Source organism: Hemiscyllium ocellatum, chromosome 1, assembly GCF_020745735.1.
Source record: "Hemiscyllium ocellatum isolate sHemOce1 chromosome 1, sHemOce1.pat.X.cur, whole genome shotgun sequence".
NCBI lineage: Eukaryota > Metazoa > Chordata > Chondrichthyes > Orectolobiformes > Hemiscylliidae > Hemiscyllium > Hemiscyllium ocellatum.
This window is the reverse complement of record NC_083401.1, coordinates 76434348-76447420: the sequence shown is the minus strand read 5'-3', so window position 1 is coordinate 76447420 and position 13073 is coordinate 76434348. Positions and strand designations below refer to the sequence as shown.

General features: G+C 38.9%; 1 protein-coding gene across 1 annotated transcript in view; it reads left to right on the top strand.

Moving 5' to 3' along the window:
• Positions 1-13073, top strand: part of dhx29 (DEAH (Asp-Glu-Ala-His) box polypeptide 29) — a 125110-nt gene that overhangs the window by 34988 nt on the left and 77049 nt on the right. The window contains exons 7-11 of the mRNA XM_060822932.1: positions 206-332; positions 1049-1210; positions 1312-1474; positions 6442-6565; positions 11377-11961. Of these exons, the coding sequence (XP_060678915.1) occupies positions 206-332; positions 1049-1210; positions 1312-1474; positions 6442-6565; positions 11377-11961 (1161 nt within the window). The remainder of the gene's footprint in view (positions 1-205; positions 333-1048; positions 1211-1311; positions 1475-6441; positions 6566-11376; positions 11962-13073) is intronic.

Here is a 13073-nt window from a genome sequence, read left to right as displayed (position 1 = left end):
TGTGATTTCATCTCTCTGTCGGAAGGAGAGAAATTTCAGAAATATCTTTCTTTGGTCACTTAGAAAAGTTGGATGTGTTGCTATTTTGTTTTTCTATCATCATTTTTGAACTTGCTGTAACTCCATATGTTTAGCTCAGCATATCACGCGCAAAGGTATTCTGTTGGAAATTCAAGGAGATTTTGTATTTTTTTTAATTGAACAGAATGAACTTTACTTGGAGCTGACAGCAAAACTAGTTGATGTTAAAGAACGGGCTTTGTCCTTTAAACATAATAATAACAAACATGCTCACAGAGAAGCAAGTGAAAGAATAAAGATACTACAACAGGGTAAGGACATAGTTCCTTTCTTTGATCAATTATTGTAGTGTTGAGTTTTTTTAAGAAAAGTAATTAAAAAGTTGATTTCCATATCTTTACCTGAGACAGTGAGAATGAGGCCTGTACTCAGCAAAAAGTACTTTTCTGGCCCTTGTATTGAAGACTGGGACTAATTTGACATGGTTATACTGGAAATGCAAGCTTTCACTAGATGTCTGAAATAATTCCACAGAGGCTGGTATCCCATCACCAAGTTACTCTTTATTTACACATGGAGATTTCTTGACACTGATAGCTCACCCCTTGACAGTAATCAGCTCCCTCAAAGTATTATTTTAAGTTTATAGAACAGAAAAGAGCAACTATATTGATAGAACATGGAGAAAGGTTGAGTTATGAGAGGAGAGGAGACAAATCTAGGAAGAAGGTTGACTTGAAAGTAAATTATTGAATTATGTTGTGAACTTAAGTCATTATGATGAAGTATAACATTAAAAAAATTCAATAATCTTAAACCAGGTTGAACCTTGTTTGGTGAATTGTTTATGTTGAATTTCATTGTATTTTATGAGACTGAATTCGAACAGTTACTCAATGGCTGGAATTTGCCAGTTTTCCAATTGTCTTGAATGATCATAAAAATGAAAAAAAACTTATGAAAGTGTCCTTAAACTTTGTACCTTGTGAAATGTGGATGATGATATCTATTTTTACTTTTGATGTAGAGATTAAACAGTTGGAGAAGCATCCTGCTTTTGATCGTTCAATCAAGATGGTAGATATAAAGAAGAATGGCAAAAGTTTGCCTGAACTTCCTGATGATAAGCATGAAGATGCCCTTAACCTAACCTTGCTGGAAGAATCAACACCAAAATTAAAAGATAAACGTAAGTAACTGTATAATGAACACTTGATTGAATAATATATTTATAACTCAGTTTATAGAATAACTGTTGATTCTTGTATTTGAACTTTATTACCATTATAGCAAGAAATGAACCAAAGGATGTACGGAACTTTGACTACACTTCACGAAGTTGGACAGGGAAATCTCCTAAACAATTTCTGATTGATTGGTGCCGGAAAAACCTCCCCACTAGTCCAGCTCCTAATTATCGCAAAATCCCTGTGGGTAGATTCTGGAAGTGTAGGTTTGTAAGTTTTGTTGTACCTTTTGTCACAACTCATAAACATGTTAGTGTTTTATCCTTGGGAATAATTAATATTTAACGGAAACTTCTATTTCTCTCAGCCTAGCATTTTCTGTTGATTTTAAGCTCATGTGGTTCATTGTTTAAAACAAAATTATAGGATTCTGTTAAATTATCAGGTATAAAAGCCATTTGCATCCTTATTAGTTCCTTCTTTTTCTTCTTTTTTTTGGGGCAGCATGGTGGCTCAGTCCTTCGCATTCCTGCCTCTCAGCACTGGGGATTTGGGTTCAATTCCACCCTCAGGCGATAGTCTTTGTTGAGTTTGTACATGCTCTCCATGTCTGCATAGGTTTTTTTTTGGGTGCTCCAATTTCCTCACACAGTCCAAACATGTGCAGTCAAGCTGGATTTGCCATGTGAAATTGCTTATCGTGACCAGGGATGTGTAGGTTAGTTGGATTAGCTTTGGCAAATGAGAGAATACAGAGAAAGGAAAATGAAAGACGATATTGCAGTATTTAAAATAATGATTGGAACTCATTGTGAACTGTATCTATCATGTTGCCTTGATCAAGCTAGACACATTCCCGCAGACATTGAATGAATGCATTCAGAGCAGTTTTGTCCAGAGGCAATCTTTTGAGTTGCTTTTCACTTGGGACCAGTATTGGAGATCAGGAGTGCTCAAATAATTATTGATTCTTAGGTAACTGTTATTAGTCTTGACATTGGATAACATAGCAAAAACATTCAGCCAGTGATGAGAAAACATCTACCCCTCCCTCTCTCTCTTTACACCCTCCTATGCTGAGAAGTAACAGAAAATTGCCTGGTGGTAGTTCTCGCCATTTCCTTGTAAACTGTTCTTTTGTAAATTTCCTTTATGATTTTAAAACAAGGGAAACCACCTTCAGAGTCAGTGAATCAAAGTCCTTATCGATGTGCCAATTACCTAATCTATTAAGCAAAGAACTGAAAGGAAGCAGAAAGAATCCACAGAAAATAACTTATTGTCTCTGATCCGAACTTGAACCAGAGCTTTGCTTATGGCTTTTCTTTTCATTTCCCAATCAGAATGCTCTTGTCTTGTCTTGCTTCTCTGTGTATGTCTTTACCCTGTATGTGTATGGTAATTTTAAATGATAGAGTTTAATTTATAGTGTTATGAATTAGTCATTGATAGACTTTCGCTTTTGGTTAAAAACAGTTCGATTACAATAAAAGTTACTTAATTGAAAACCTGGTGCAGATATTTTTGCAACCTGACAGGTAAAATTGGGAAATTTGGTGGTATAATCAATTTTTTGTGATGACAAAAGGAGCAGTGGGGACAGCAATAATAGATGACTTGAATCTACATATAAACTGGGAAAATCAGATTGGCAGTACAAACTTGGATGAGTTCAGAGAAAGCTTTTAAGATTGTGATGCTCTAAGAAACTTTCTGAAACTGACCAGAAAACGATTATTTTAGATGTGGTATTGTGCATTGAGACAAGATTAATTAATGATATCATTTACAAAACCCCAAGGTAGAAACAACCGCAATATTTATAGTTTACATCTAGTTTGAAAGGGTAAAATAAGGGTTTAGGTTTGTATTTTGAACTTAAATAACCTGCTGCATCTTGATTGCCAGCACCTTTGACTGAGATAAAAGCAAATGACTGTGGATGCTGGAATCTGAAACCAAAAGAGAAAATGCTGGAAAATCTCAGCAGGTCAGGTAACATCTGTAAGGAGAGAAAAGAGCTGACATTTCGAGTCTAACTGACCCTTTGTCAAAGCTTTGACAAAGGGTCAGTTAGACTCGAAACGTCAGCTCTTTTCTCTCCTGACAGATGCTGTCAAACCTGCTGAGACTTTCCAGAATTTTCTCTTTCACCTTTTGTCTGAGAATTCTGATGAGCAGTTAGCTCCTGTTGTATCTGTATGCCACGACGTCCTGACCAATGAGCACCCCTGACTCTCATAGTGTAGTTCTTTCTTCAAACTCAGTTTTTGTAACACAATTCTGATGAATGCAAGATGAACAGCATCAGCTTCATTTTCCTTTAAGCAATGTTCATTATTGAATTAATAATGTTGTATGGGGAGCTGAATTAAGTGTATTGGAAGGTTGAAGCAACTGAAGTGAACTGGCAAACTGGGATGAGGATAGATCTGTAAGGGGATATTTCAGAATACATAAAATAAGTGTACTTTTATCACAAAACAAATTCTAAAGAGAGGACCCAACATCCAACTTAAAATGCATATATCTGTCCAAAGGTGAGTGGCAGATCAGATGATTATTCAGAATATAACAAACAACAGAAGATGACTAAAAGATTAATTGAGAAAAATCAACTAGAATGAGAGGAAGTTTTCTTGGAATGTAAACATAGTTGGCAAGAGTTTCTTCAGGTATTTACAAGAGGGTGGTGGTGGAGGGTTATTTTTCAGACTGGAGGCCTGTGACCAGTGGAGTGCCACAAGGATTGGTGCTGGGTCCTCTACTTTTTGTCATTTACATAAATGATTTGATGCGAGCTTAAGAGGTACAGTTAGTAAGTTTGCAGATGACACCAACATTGGAGGTGTAGTGGACAGCGGAGAGGGTTACTTCAGATTACAACAGGATCTAGACCAGATGGGCCAATGGGCTGAGAAGCAGCAGATGGAGTTTAATTCAGATAAATGCGAGGTGCTGCATTTTGGGAAAGCAAATCTTAGCAGGAATTATACACTTAATGGTAAGGTACTAGGGAATGTTGCTGTACACAGAGACCTTGGAGTGCAGGTTCATAGCTCCTTGAAGGCGGAGTCGCAGGTAGATAGGATAGTGAAGAAGGTGTTTGGTATGCTTTCCTTTATTGGTCAGAGTATTGAGTACAGGAGTTGGGAGGTCATGTTGCGGCTGTACATGACATTGGTTAGGCCACTGTTGGAATATTGCGTACAATTCTGGTCTCCCTCCTATCGGAAAGATGTTGTGAAACTTGAAAGGGTTCAGAAAAGATTTACAAGGATGTTGTCAGGGTTGGAGGATTTGAGCTTTGGGGAGAGGCTGAAAAGGCCGGGGCTGTTTTCCCTGGAGTGTCAGAGGCTGAGGGGTGACCTTATAGAGGTTTACAAAATTATGAGGGGCATGGATAGGATAAATAGATGAAGTCTTTTCCCTGGTGTGGGGGGAGTCCAAACCTAGAGGGCATAGGTTTAGGGTGAAAGGGGAAAGATATAAAAGAGATCTAAGGAGCAACTTTTTCACACAGAGGGTGGTACGTGTATGGAATGAGCTGCCAGAGGATGTGGTGGAGGCTGGTACAATTGCAACATTTAAGAGGCATTTGGATGGGTATATGAATAGGAAGGGTTTGGAGAGATATGGGCCGGGTGCTGGCAGATGGGACGATATTGGGTTGGGATATCTGGTCGGCGTGGATGGGTTGGACTGAAGGGTCTGTTTCCATGCTGTACATCTCTATGACTCTTTTTAAAAAGAAAAGAGCAAGTGAAATATGTGTTGGTTCTCTAGTTATAGTAGAAGAAAATGGCAGGTCATGCAAATAAATATTTTGCCTCTGATTTCCACAGGTGGAAGGGAGATGAGAACTTAGTGAGTATTCCAATTAATGGGTAAGTGATATTAGGCAGATTTCTGGAGCTACAGGCTCTCCTGTCTGCAAGCCCCTTGAATTTCATCCTGAGAGGTTAGATCTGCGTTAGTTTTCCAAAACTCCTGTGATTCATGAATAATTCTATTGGAAAGTAACAAATATAATCCCCTTCCATCCAAGAATAGATGGAAGCACAAAACAGGAAACTATAGGTAGTTATGTTGACATTGTTGTGGGGAGGTGTTGGAATCAGTAGTTACAGACATTATAATTGTGCAGGTAAACAAACTGAAGATAATCTGGAAGGGTCAGCATGGTTTCCTCAAAGGGAAAGCATGTTTAACCATTTGATTGGAGTTCTTTGAAGGAGCAATATGCTCTATAGAAAAAATTAAGCCTGTGAACATGGTGTACTTGGTTCACAGACAGCATTTGATAATGTGCTAAATCAAAACTCATAGGGTCAGGGGTAAACACATGGGAGAATGTCAAGGTGTTAGCAAGAAGAATAAAAATCTAGAGAATTGTTTAAATGGAGAATAATTACAGAATTCTGAGGGGCAGGAAGAATTAGGTATTCTGATGTACAAAAAGTTAGTGTGCAGGACAGAACATAATCAGTAAGCGAACGTGACGCTTATAAATTAAAAAAGAGTGGAGGTAAGGTCGTTGGATACTACGATGGCAGAAATGGATAGATTCTTGTGAGGCTGTGGAATCAAGATTTAGCAGTGGTATTGAATGACCAAACCGGCTCTAAGGACTGAATCATCTACTGCTCTTATTTCATAAGGTTATATGTGTAATTTTATAATTTTGGTGCACAATACAGTGGATTTCATATTCTTAAATATATAAATATGCAGGACCTTGTATTATGCATGCAAAAGGAATTTGTACATGCATTGTAGCTTTTTCAAAAACAGATTGGTGGAGATAACTAATCCCTGCTGCATCCCTATTGGCAGCATCCTGGTCTGAGAATTCTGATAAGCAGTTGCTGCATTTGTATGCCAATTTGTCCCCACCAATGAGCATCTTTCTGCCATAGTGTAGTCCTTTCTTCAAGTTAGTTTTTGCATCACAGTTCTGATGAGTGCAAAATGAAAAGCTTCAGCTTCTTTCTCCTTTTAGCAATGTTTATTATTGAATTAGTAACGCTATATGGGGAGCTGTGGTGTCATGTAGAGAAAAAAGTAAGTAGACAAATTAGCTCACTTCTGTGGTATCCTTTCCCAAGTATAGGATTAGGGAAGAAATTTCAAAATAGCATAACTGCTCAGCTAACAGTTATGTTAACAGATGTCTTTCACAATTATGTACTGGCATAAATCTGCCACTAAATATTATTTTTGTTTTGTTTAGTGTAAGAGTAAACAGACAGAAGGATGGAATATTGGAAGTATGTCCCACAATTCTCTCAGAGGATGCCATGCAAGCCCAACATCTGGCATCTACATTGGCCCTGTGGCATTTAGTAAGAGGACAGGTAAGGTGATGTGTTTAGTATACATTTGGAACGCATTTACAAGTCTGCATTTTTGTTTTGTTCAATGACTCGAGGAATAGACAAAGTCAGAAGTCACATGACACCAGGTTATAGTCCCAGCAGGTTTGTTTGAACTCTCAGCTTTCAGACCACTGTTCCTTCATCAGGTGTCCTGCTGTTGTGTGACTTCTGACTTTGACCCTCCAGTCCAAATTGGCATTTCCACACCAAGGAATGGAAGGATTTTCTTCTTAAGTATTAGCTTAATATGGTTCCACAAGCACTAGGCACTCCAGTAATTCAGTTCAGTACCCATTCACCTTGATTTCCTCAGCTCTGACAGAGTAATCAGTAAATGAAACAACCAGTGACAGAGTTCCTCTCCATGATGGTACTTCTGAACATATCTGATCAGCAAGTGAAACCTGCTTCAACAGATCATAAATTGTGGTCAGTCACTTAGGTTCTTTCTGTTGAATGCATTCTATGTTTATTTTTGGGAAAAAAAAGCTTTATATAAGTGACATTTTCAAAAGATTTTAACGTAAACAGCTAAACGAAAGATTTAATGCATTTCCCTAACAATATCTACAGAGATATTCAACCCCAGAGAAGTCTCTTCACTTTAGGATTCCTTACTCAACTGACTTGCTGCACATTCACAGATGCAGTTCTATCTGTCTCTCCTGGAACACACAAATGTAAATGAACTGACTAACCTTTTCTAGCACTGTGTTGAAATTGCTTCAGACCTCTGTCCAGCTCTGCTGGCCTGGAGATTACTTTCCAACTCTGGAGACTTCTGCAAACTAGCATTTGACAGCCAGATGACGGGTCCTCTGCTGGTACGAATTCTCTTCTGAACTCAACCTGCTTGTGGCCTTTGTCGTCTATTTCAGTTTATCATAAAACTTAAACGTTCAGCAATTAACCTCCCATATAGCTACTTGAATCATTTAGCTTAAGAGACATGCTTTCTTATCTTTAGTTCCTAGAGAGGGAAATGTTTAAGCTTCCACAACCAGCTTCAAAGCCCCAACAATTGCTGAAAGCTAAACTGAAACCCTGTGGGAGCCTGACTACCCGTTCATGCTGCTTCTATTGTTACAATGTTTTTTTAAAATCCCAAAGTTTCATATGGTGATCACTTTATTGGTTTGGAAGATACAGCTCATCGTCGATAGCTCAAAACTTCTCTTAAAAAACCAAAGACAAAATACACTTCTTAAACCCATAGAATGATCATACTTAAATAATGTGTATTAAGCTCTGGTTTCACCAGTGCCCTATATAATTGATATAATTGGGCGGCACGGTGGCACAGTGGTTAGCACTCCTGCCTCACAGCGCCTGAGACCCGGGTTCGATTCCCGACTCAGGCGACTGACTGTGTGGAGTTTGCACGTTCTCCCCGTGTCTGCGTGGGTTTCCTCCGGGTGCTTCGGTTTCCTCCCACAGTCCAAAGATGTGCGGGTCAGGTGAATTGTGTTAGTGTTAGGTAAGGGGTAAATGTAGGGGTATGGGTGAGTTGCGCTTCGGCGGGTCGGTGTGGACTTGTTGGGCCGAAGGGCCTGTTTCCACACTAAGTAATCTAATCTATATAGCATCTTCTTGATTGCATGCTGTACCTGCATACTAATCTTTTGCGACTCGTATGTTATGTAAATGATCGGTATATGTATGCTCTGAGATGGCTCTGGATGTCCTAATGCATGAATCAAGTAAGTTTAGCATGCAGATGCCAGGGATTAATTAGGAAAGCTAATAGAATATTATCATTTATTATCAGCGGTATTTAATAGAAAAGTAGGGAGAATATGCTTCGTGCGTACAGGACGTGAGAGAGATGCATCTAGATTACTTGCACAGTATTGGTCAAGATTTATCAGGAAGGATGTAAATGGTTTGGAAGTAGTTCAAAGAAGATTTAGACTAGCAATAGACAGCTTTGTCTCACAAGGAAAAGTTAGATACACTTGGCTTATTTCCATTGCCATTTAGAACAGTGAGAGGTGGTTTGATGGAAATATACAAAAATGCAAACTTGGGCAAAAGTTGGCCATTTGGCCCTTCTGTCATTCGATAAGATCATGGCTGATCTATTTTCAACTTTCAAGTTTCACATTCTTAGGTATTCTATAACTTTTGATTTCCTATCTTAACAAAAAGATTAACAATAACTTTCTTAAAGATTTTCAATGACCATACCTCCTCCACCTTCTCAGGTAGCGAAATCCAAAGTTGCCCAACACTTTGAGGGGAAAGAAGCTTTCTCCTTTTCGAGTTTCTAAAAAGTGTCCCCTATTTCTGGAGTCACTAACAAGAGTTAACACCCTTTAAAAGTCCACTTCATCAAAACCTTGACCATTATGTTCACTGTGAACATTCAGAATCTTTTAAACTTCAAGCAAATGATCCCTTGCCCTTTTATGATCTATTGAAAATAAGTTCAGCCTATTTAATATTTCCTCAAGACTGAAACACTAATTTCAGGTATCAATCTAGTAAGGTCTTTGTGAAGATTTGTAGCTTTGCAGGTTGTGGATGTGGTTGTTGTTTTGCTCACTGAGCTGATGGGTTGTCATATAAACATTGTCACCATGTTAGATAACATCATCAGTGCGACTTGCATTGTTGATCTACTCTGCTGGATATTTATATGATCCGGTCTGTTAGGTGGGTGGTGTCATTTCCAGTTATTCACTGCAGCGTTTGTACATGGAGTCTATTTCTACATGCTTATTGATGGCATTCTGCGTTGAAAACCAGTCCTCTTGTGCATGCCTCCGGTTAGCTTGTCCTAGGATGGTCCCAGTCAAATTGATGGCCCTCCTTGTCTGCATGTATTGAGATGAGGGAGCATTGGGGTTGTGCCGTTTTGCTGCTGGTTGGTGTTCATGTATCTGGATTGCTAGTTTTCTTCTTGTCTGTCCGAAGTGGTGTTAATGACAGTCCTTACGTGGGATTTTGTGTATTATGTTGGTCCTGCATGTTGTAGGTATGAAGCCTTTTGTCCTTGTGAGTAGTAGGCATAGTGTGGCTGTGGTTTAGTGTGCTACCATGATTCTGAGTGATTGTAGGAGTCTGGTTGTCATTTTGGATGTGTTCTTAATATAGGGTAGGGTGACTGTTGTATTAGAGTAGACTGTGTCCTCTTGTAGTTGTCTGTCCAAATGCAGACGAAGCTGTTGGGGTATACATTGTTTGAGAAGTAGGTATTCTTCCTCATTTTTGCATAATTATGTGTTGCAGCGCATTTTAAGTATTGTCTTGACACAGCTCTGTTTGTGGCCGTTGGGGTGATTGCTGTAGTAATTAAGGATTTGGTTCGTGTGAGTTGCCATCCTATATGCTTTGATTAGGAATTCACCATCGGTTACTCGTTCCACCACAGTGTCGAGGAATTGAAGAGAAAATGCTGGAAAATCTCAGCAGGTCTGGCAGCATCTATAAGGAGAGAAAAGAGCTGACGTTTCGAGTCTAACTGACCCTTTATCAAAGCTCATCTTTGACAAAGAGTTAGTTAGAGTCGAAATTTTCCAGCATTTTCTCTTTTGGTCTCGGAATTGAAGTTGATTGTTGTTCCCCTCTTCTCTGAATTTGATGCTGGTGAATACGTTGTTGATGAGTTTCCTGTAACTTTGTGTATTTGATGATGACAAATGTGTTATCCATGTAGCAGATCTATAGTTTGGTTTGGATCAGGGGAAGGACTGTGCATTCCAGTCTTTGCACGACTGCTTCCACGATGAGTCTGATGGGTGATTCTATGGGTGTGCCATTGGTATACTTGGCTGTTAAAGATGAAGTGAGTGGTACGGCATAAGTCTAGTAGTTTCAGCATGTTATCCTTGCTGATGGTGTTGTTACGGTTCAGTGTTTCTGGTTCTTGCGGTAGTGCTGTGACTGTTTCTTTGGCTGGTGGTATGTCAATGGAAGTGAACAGTGCTGTTTCATGAAATGAAATCATAGTTTAATTGTCGTTGATTCTAATGTTTTGAGGTTAAGGAATTCCTGGGCTGAGTAGGTGGTGTGGTTTGATTTGTTGACGAGCTGTATCAGTTTCCATTGTAGTTCCTTGGCCAGTTTGTGTGTTGGTATGCCTGGTAGGGAAACAGTAGGCCTGAGAGGGTTGTCTGGTTTATGCACCTTGGGGAGTCTGTAAAAGTGGGGCATGTTGGAGTCTTCTGGTTTCATTCTGACTTAATCTGACTTGGTTATCTGTTCAACCTGTTTTGAGTTTTTTCCAATATATAAATAATCCTGTTTTCTAACTGTGACATGAGGTCTATCTCCCCTGTTGGTATGTGGAACAGGCATGTAGAAATAGACCCCATATACAAACCACTGCAGAGAAATGCTGGAAATGACACCACCCACCTGAACAGACTGGATCATATAAATATCAAGCGGAGTAGAACAAGAACGCTTCGTTGAAGTCCACTGATATTACCCAGTATGGGGAGAAAATATTTGCATGACAACCCACCAGCTTGGCAGGCAAAACAAACAGCCACTATCTAGTAAATTTCTTTTTAACAATCTCTAGTGTACTTATATCCTTTCCTAAATAAGGAGACCAAAACTGAAGACTATTCCAAATGTGGTCTCAACAATGCCTTGTGTATCATAATCTGCATGATTAATGGAATAACAAAATAACAAGCCAGTTGTAAGCAAGATGGTCAATTTCCTTTTGGAGAAAGTCTTGTTTTTGGATATATGTGGAATTGCTATATTTTATACTTGCCAGAATGACAACTTCAAAGTTCTGTATATCAAGTTTTAGCACTTTTCTTTTAAAATTTCAGGCTGTACATCAGCTACTCCCACCTACATATCGTGAGGTGTGGATTGAATGGAGTGAAGCTGAGAAGAAGAAAACTGAAACGAGGCAGATGGAAAAGAATAAACCTCGAGACCAATTCATTACCAAATTGTTAAATACACTAAAGCAGAAACCATCCACTTGCATTTCATCAACAACAGAAGATCTAGAAGATTCCTGGGAGAATTTGATAACTGAGGATGACTTCAGAAGTTTATGTATTGCTAAGGAGAGGGATGATAATTTGAACTCTGCAAAGATTATTTTAAAAAACTTGCAAAGTTCAGTCAAGTTTCAGAAACTTTTGAAAGAGAGGCAACTGTTACCTGTCTTTCAACACAGAAAGCAAATTCTTGAAACTCTCAGAAGGCATCGAGTGGTGGTGGTTGCAGGTGAAACAGGCAGTGGGAAGAGCACACAAATACCTCAGTTCCTTTTGGATGATTTATTGTCAAGTGAGACTACACAATGCAATATTATTTGTACCCAACCTCGAAGAATTTCAGCAGTGAGTCTGGCCACTCGTGTTTGTGAGGAACTTGGTTGTGAAGAAGGTCCTGGAGGAAAAGTAAGATATAGCCTATTTCTGAGGTGAATTGGGCTTTTTGGAAGAAACAAGTTCCTAGCCCATACCTGAGTGGGCAATGCGTTTTTTCACTCTATTTGAAAAAAATGAGGGCAAAATTGCATGGTGTTTGCACCAACGAAATTAAAATGGTACAGATGAAGCAGGAATAATTGATGACAAGTGAAGGTGATGAGAGCTAGGAAGGCTGAAAGAACTAGAGTTTGACAGTTGTTTGCTGGCAAAGAGTGACTTGATACAGGAGACTGTCACTGGTTTTTACTTTAGCATAGGGATGGGTCAGGAAGTGTATTTGGAATTCAGAAGGAACAAGGTGACGAGTTCAAAAAAGCATTGATAGTGAATGTTGCTGAAATCAAAAGAGGCTAAAATGAAATGAAAAATTCAACATAAAGTAAGCAGCTTGTGTTATCAGCTAGTGACCTTTCTCTTGGATTTTGTCCTTGATATTATTATTAGCTTTAATAATCTGTTTACATAAGAAATGCTATTCTTGTCCAAATTAACTTTATGCGTTCTCAACTTAAGGTAATTGAGGGCAAAAGATATGTCCAACATAAAATAGGAAATCTTGTGTCTTGGAGTAGGAATTGGAATAGGAGTAATGTGGGAATTCTATTTGAGGTTATGGCATTGACCATGTAACCAGATATGACAATGACAAACTCAGCCTTGATGAGTCTTCCATATCAACATCTGAGAGGCTCGTGTCAAAATTGGGAGAATTGTCTCACGGACTAGTCAAGCAATGGCCTGACAGTCATGCTCTTGGAATCATACATTCCACACAGTGTCCCAGACAGTACTATCATCATCCCTTGGCATATGCAGTTCGACTAAAAGAACAGACCTAGCAGAGGTGATAGCACAGTTGTATGTAATTGTGAAGGAGTTCCTCAGGGATCATCACCATTTATAGGAGACACCATGAAGCCTCATTCTATTAGGTTGAACATAGGCAAGAAACTTTTCTGCTCATACCCAAGCATTAACCTTCTTGACTGATGAATCAATACTCCTGTTGTTGTACAGATTTCAATGTCCACCACCAAGAGTGACTCAGCACAACTATTGACTGAATTGTTAGTTCTTAA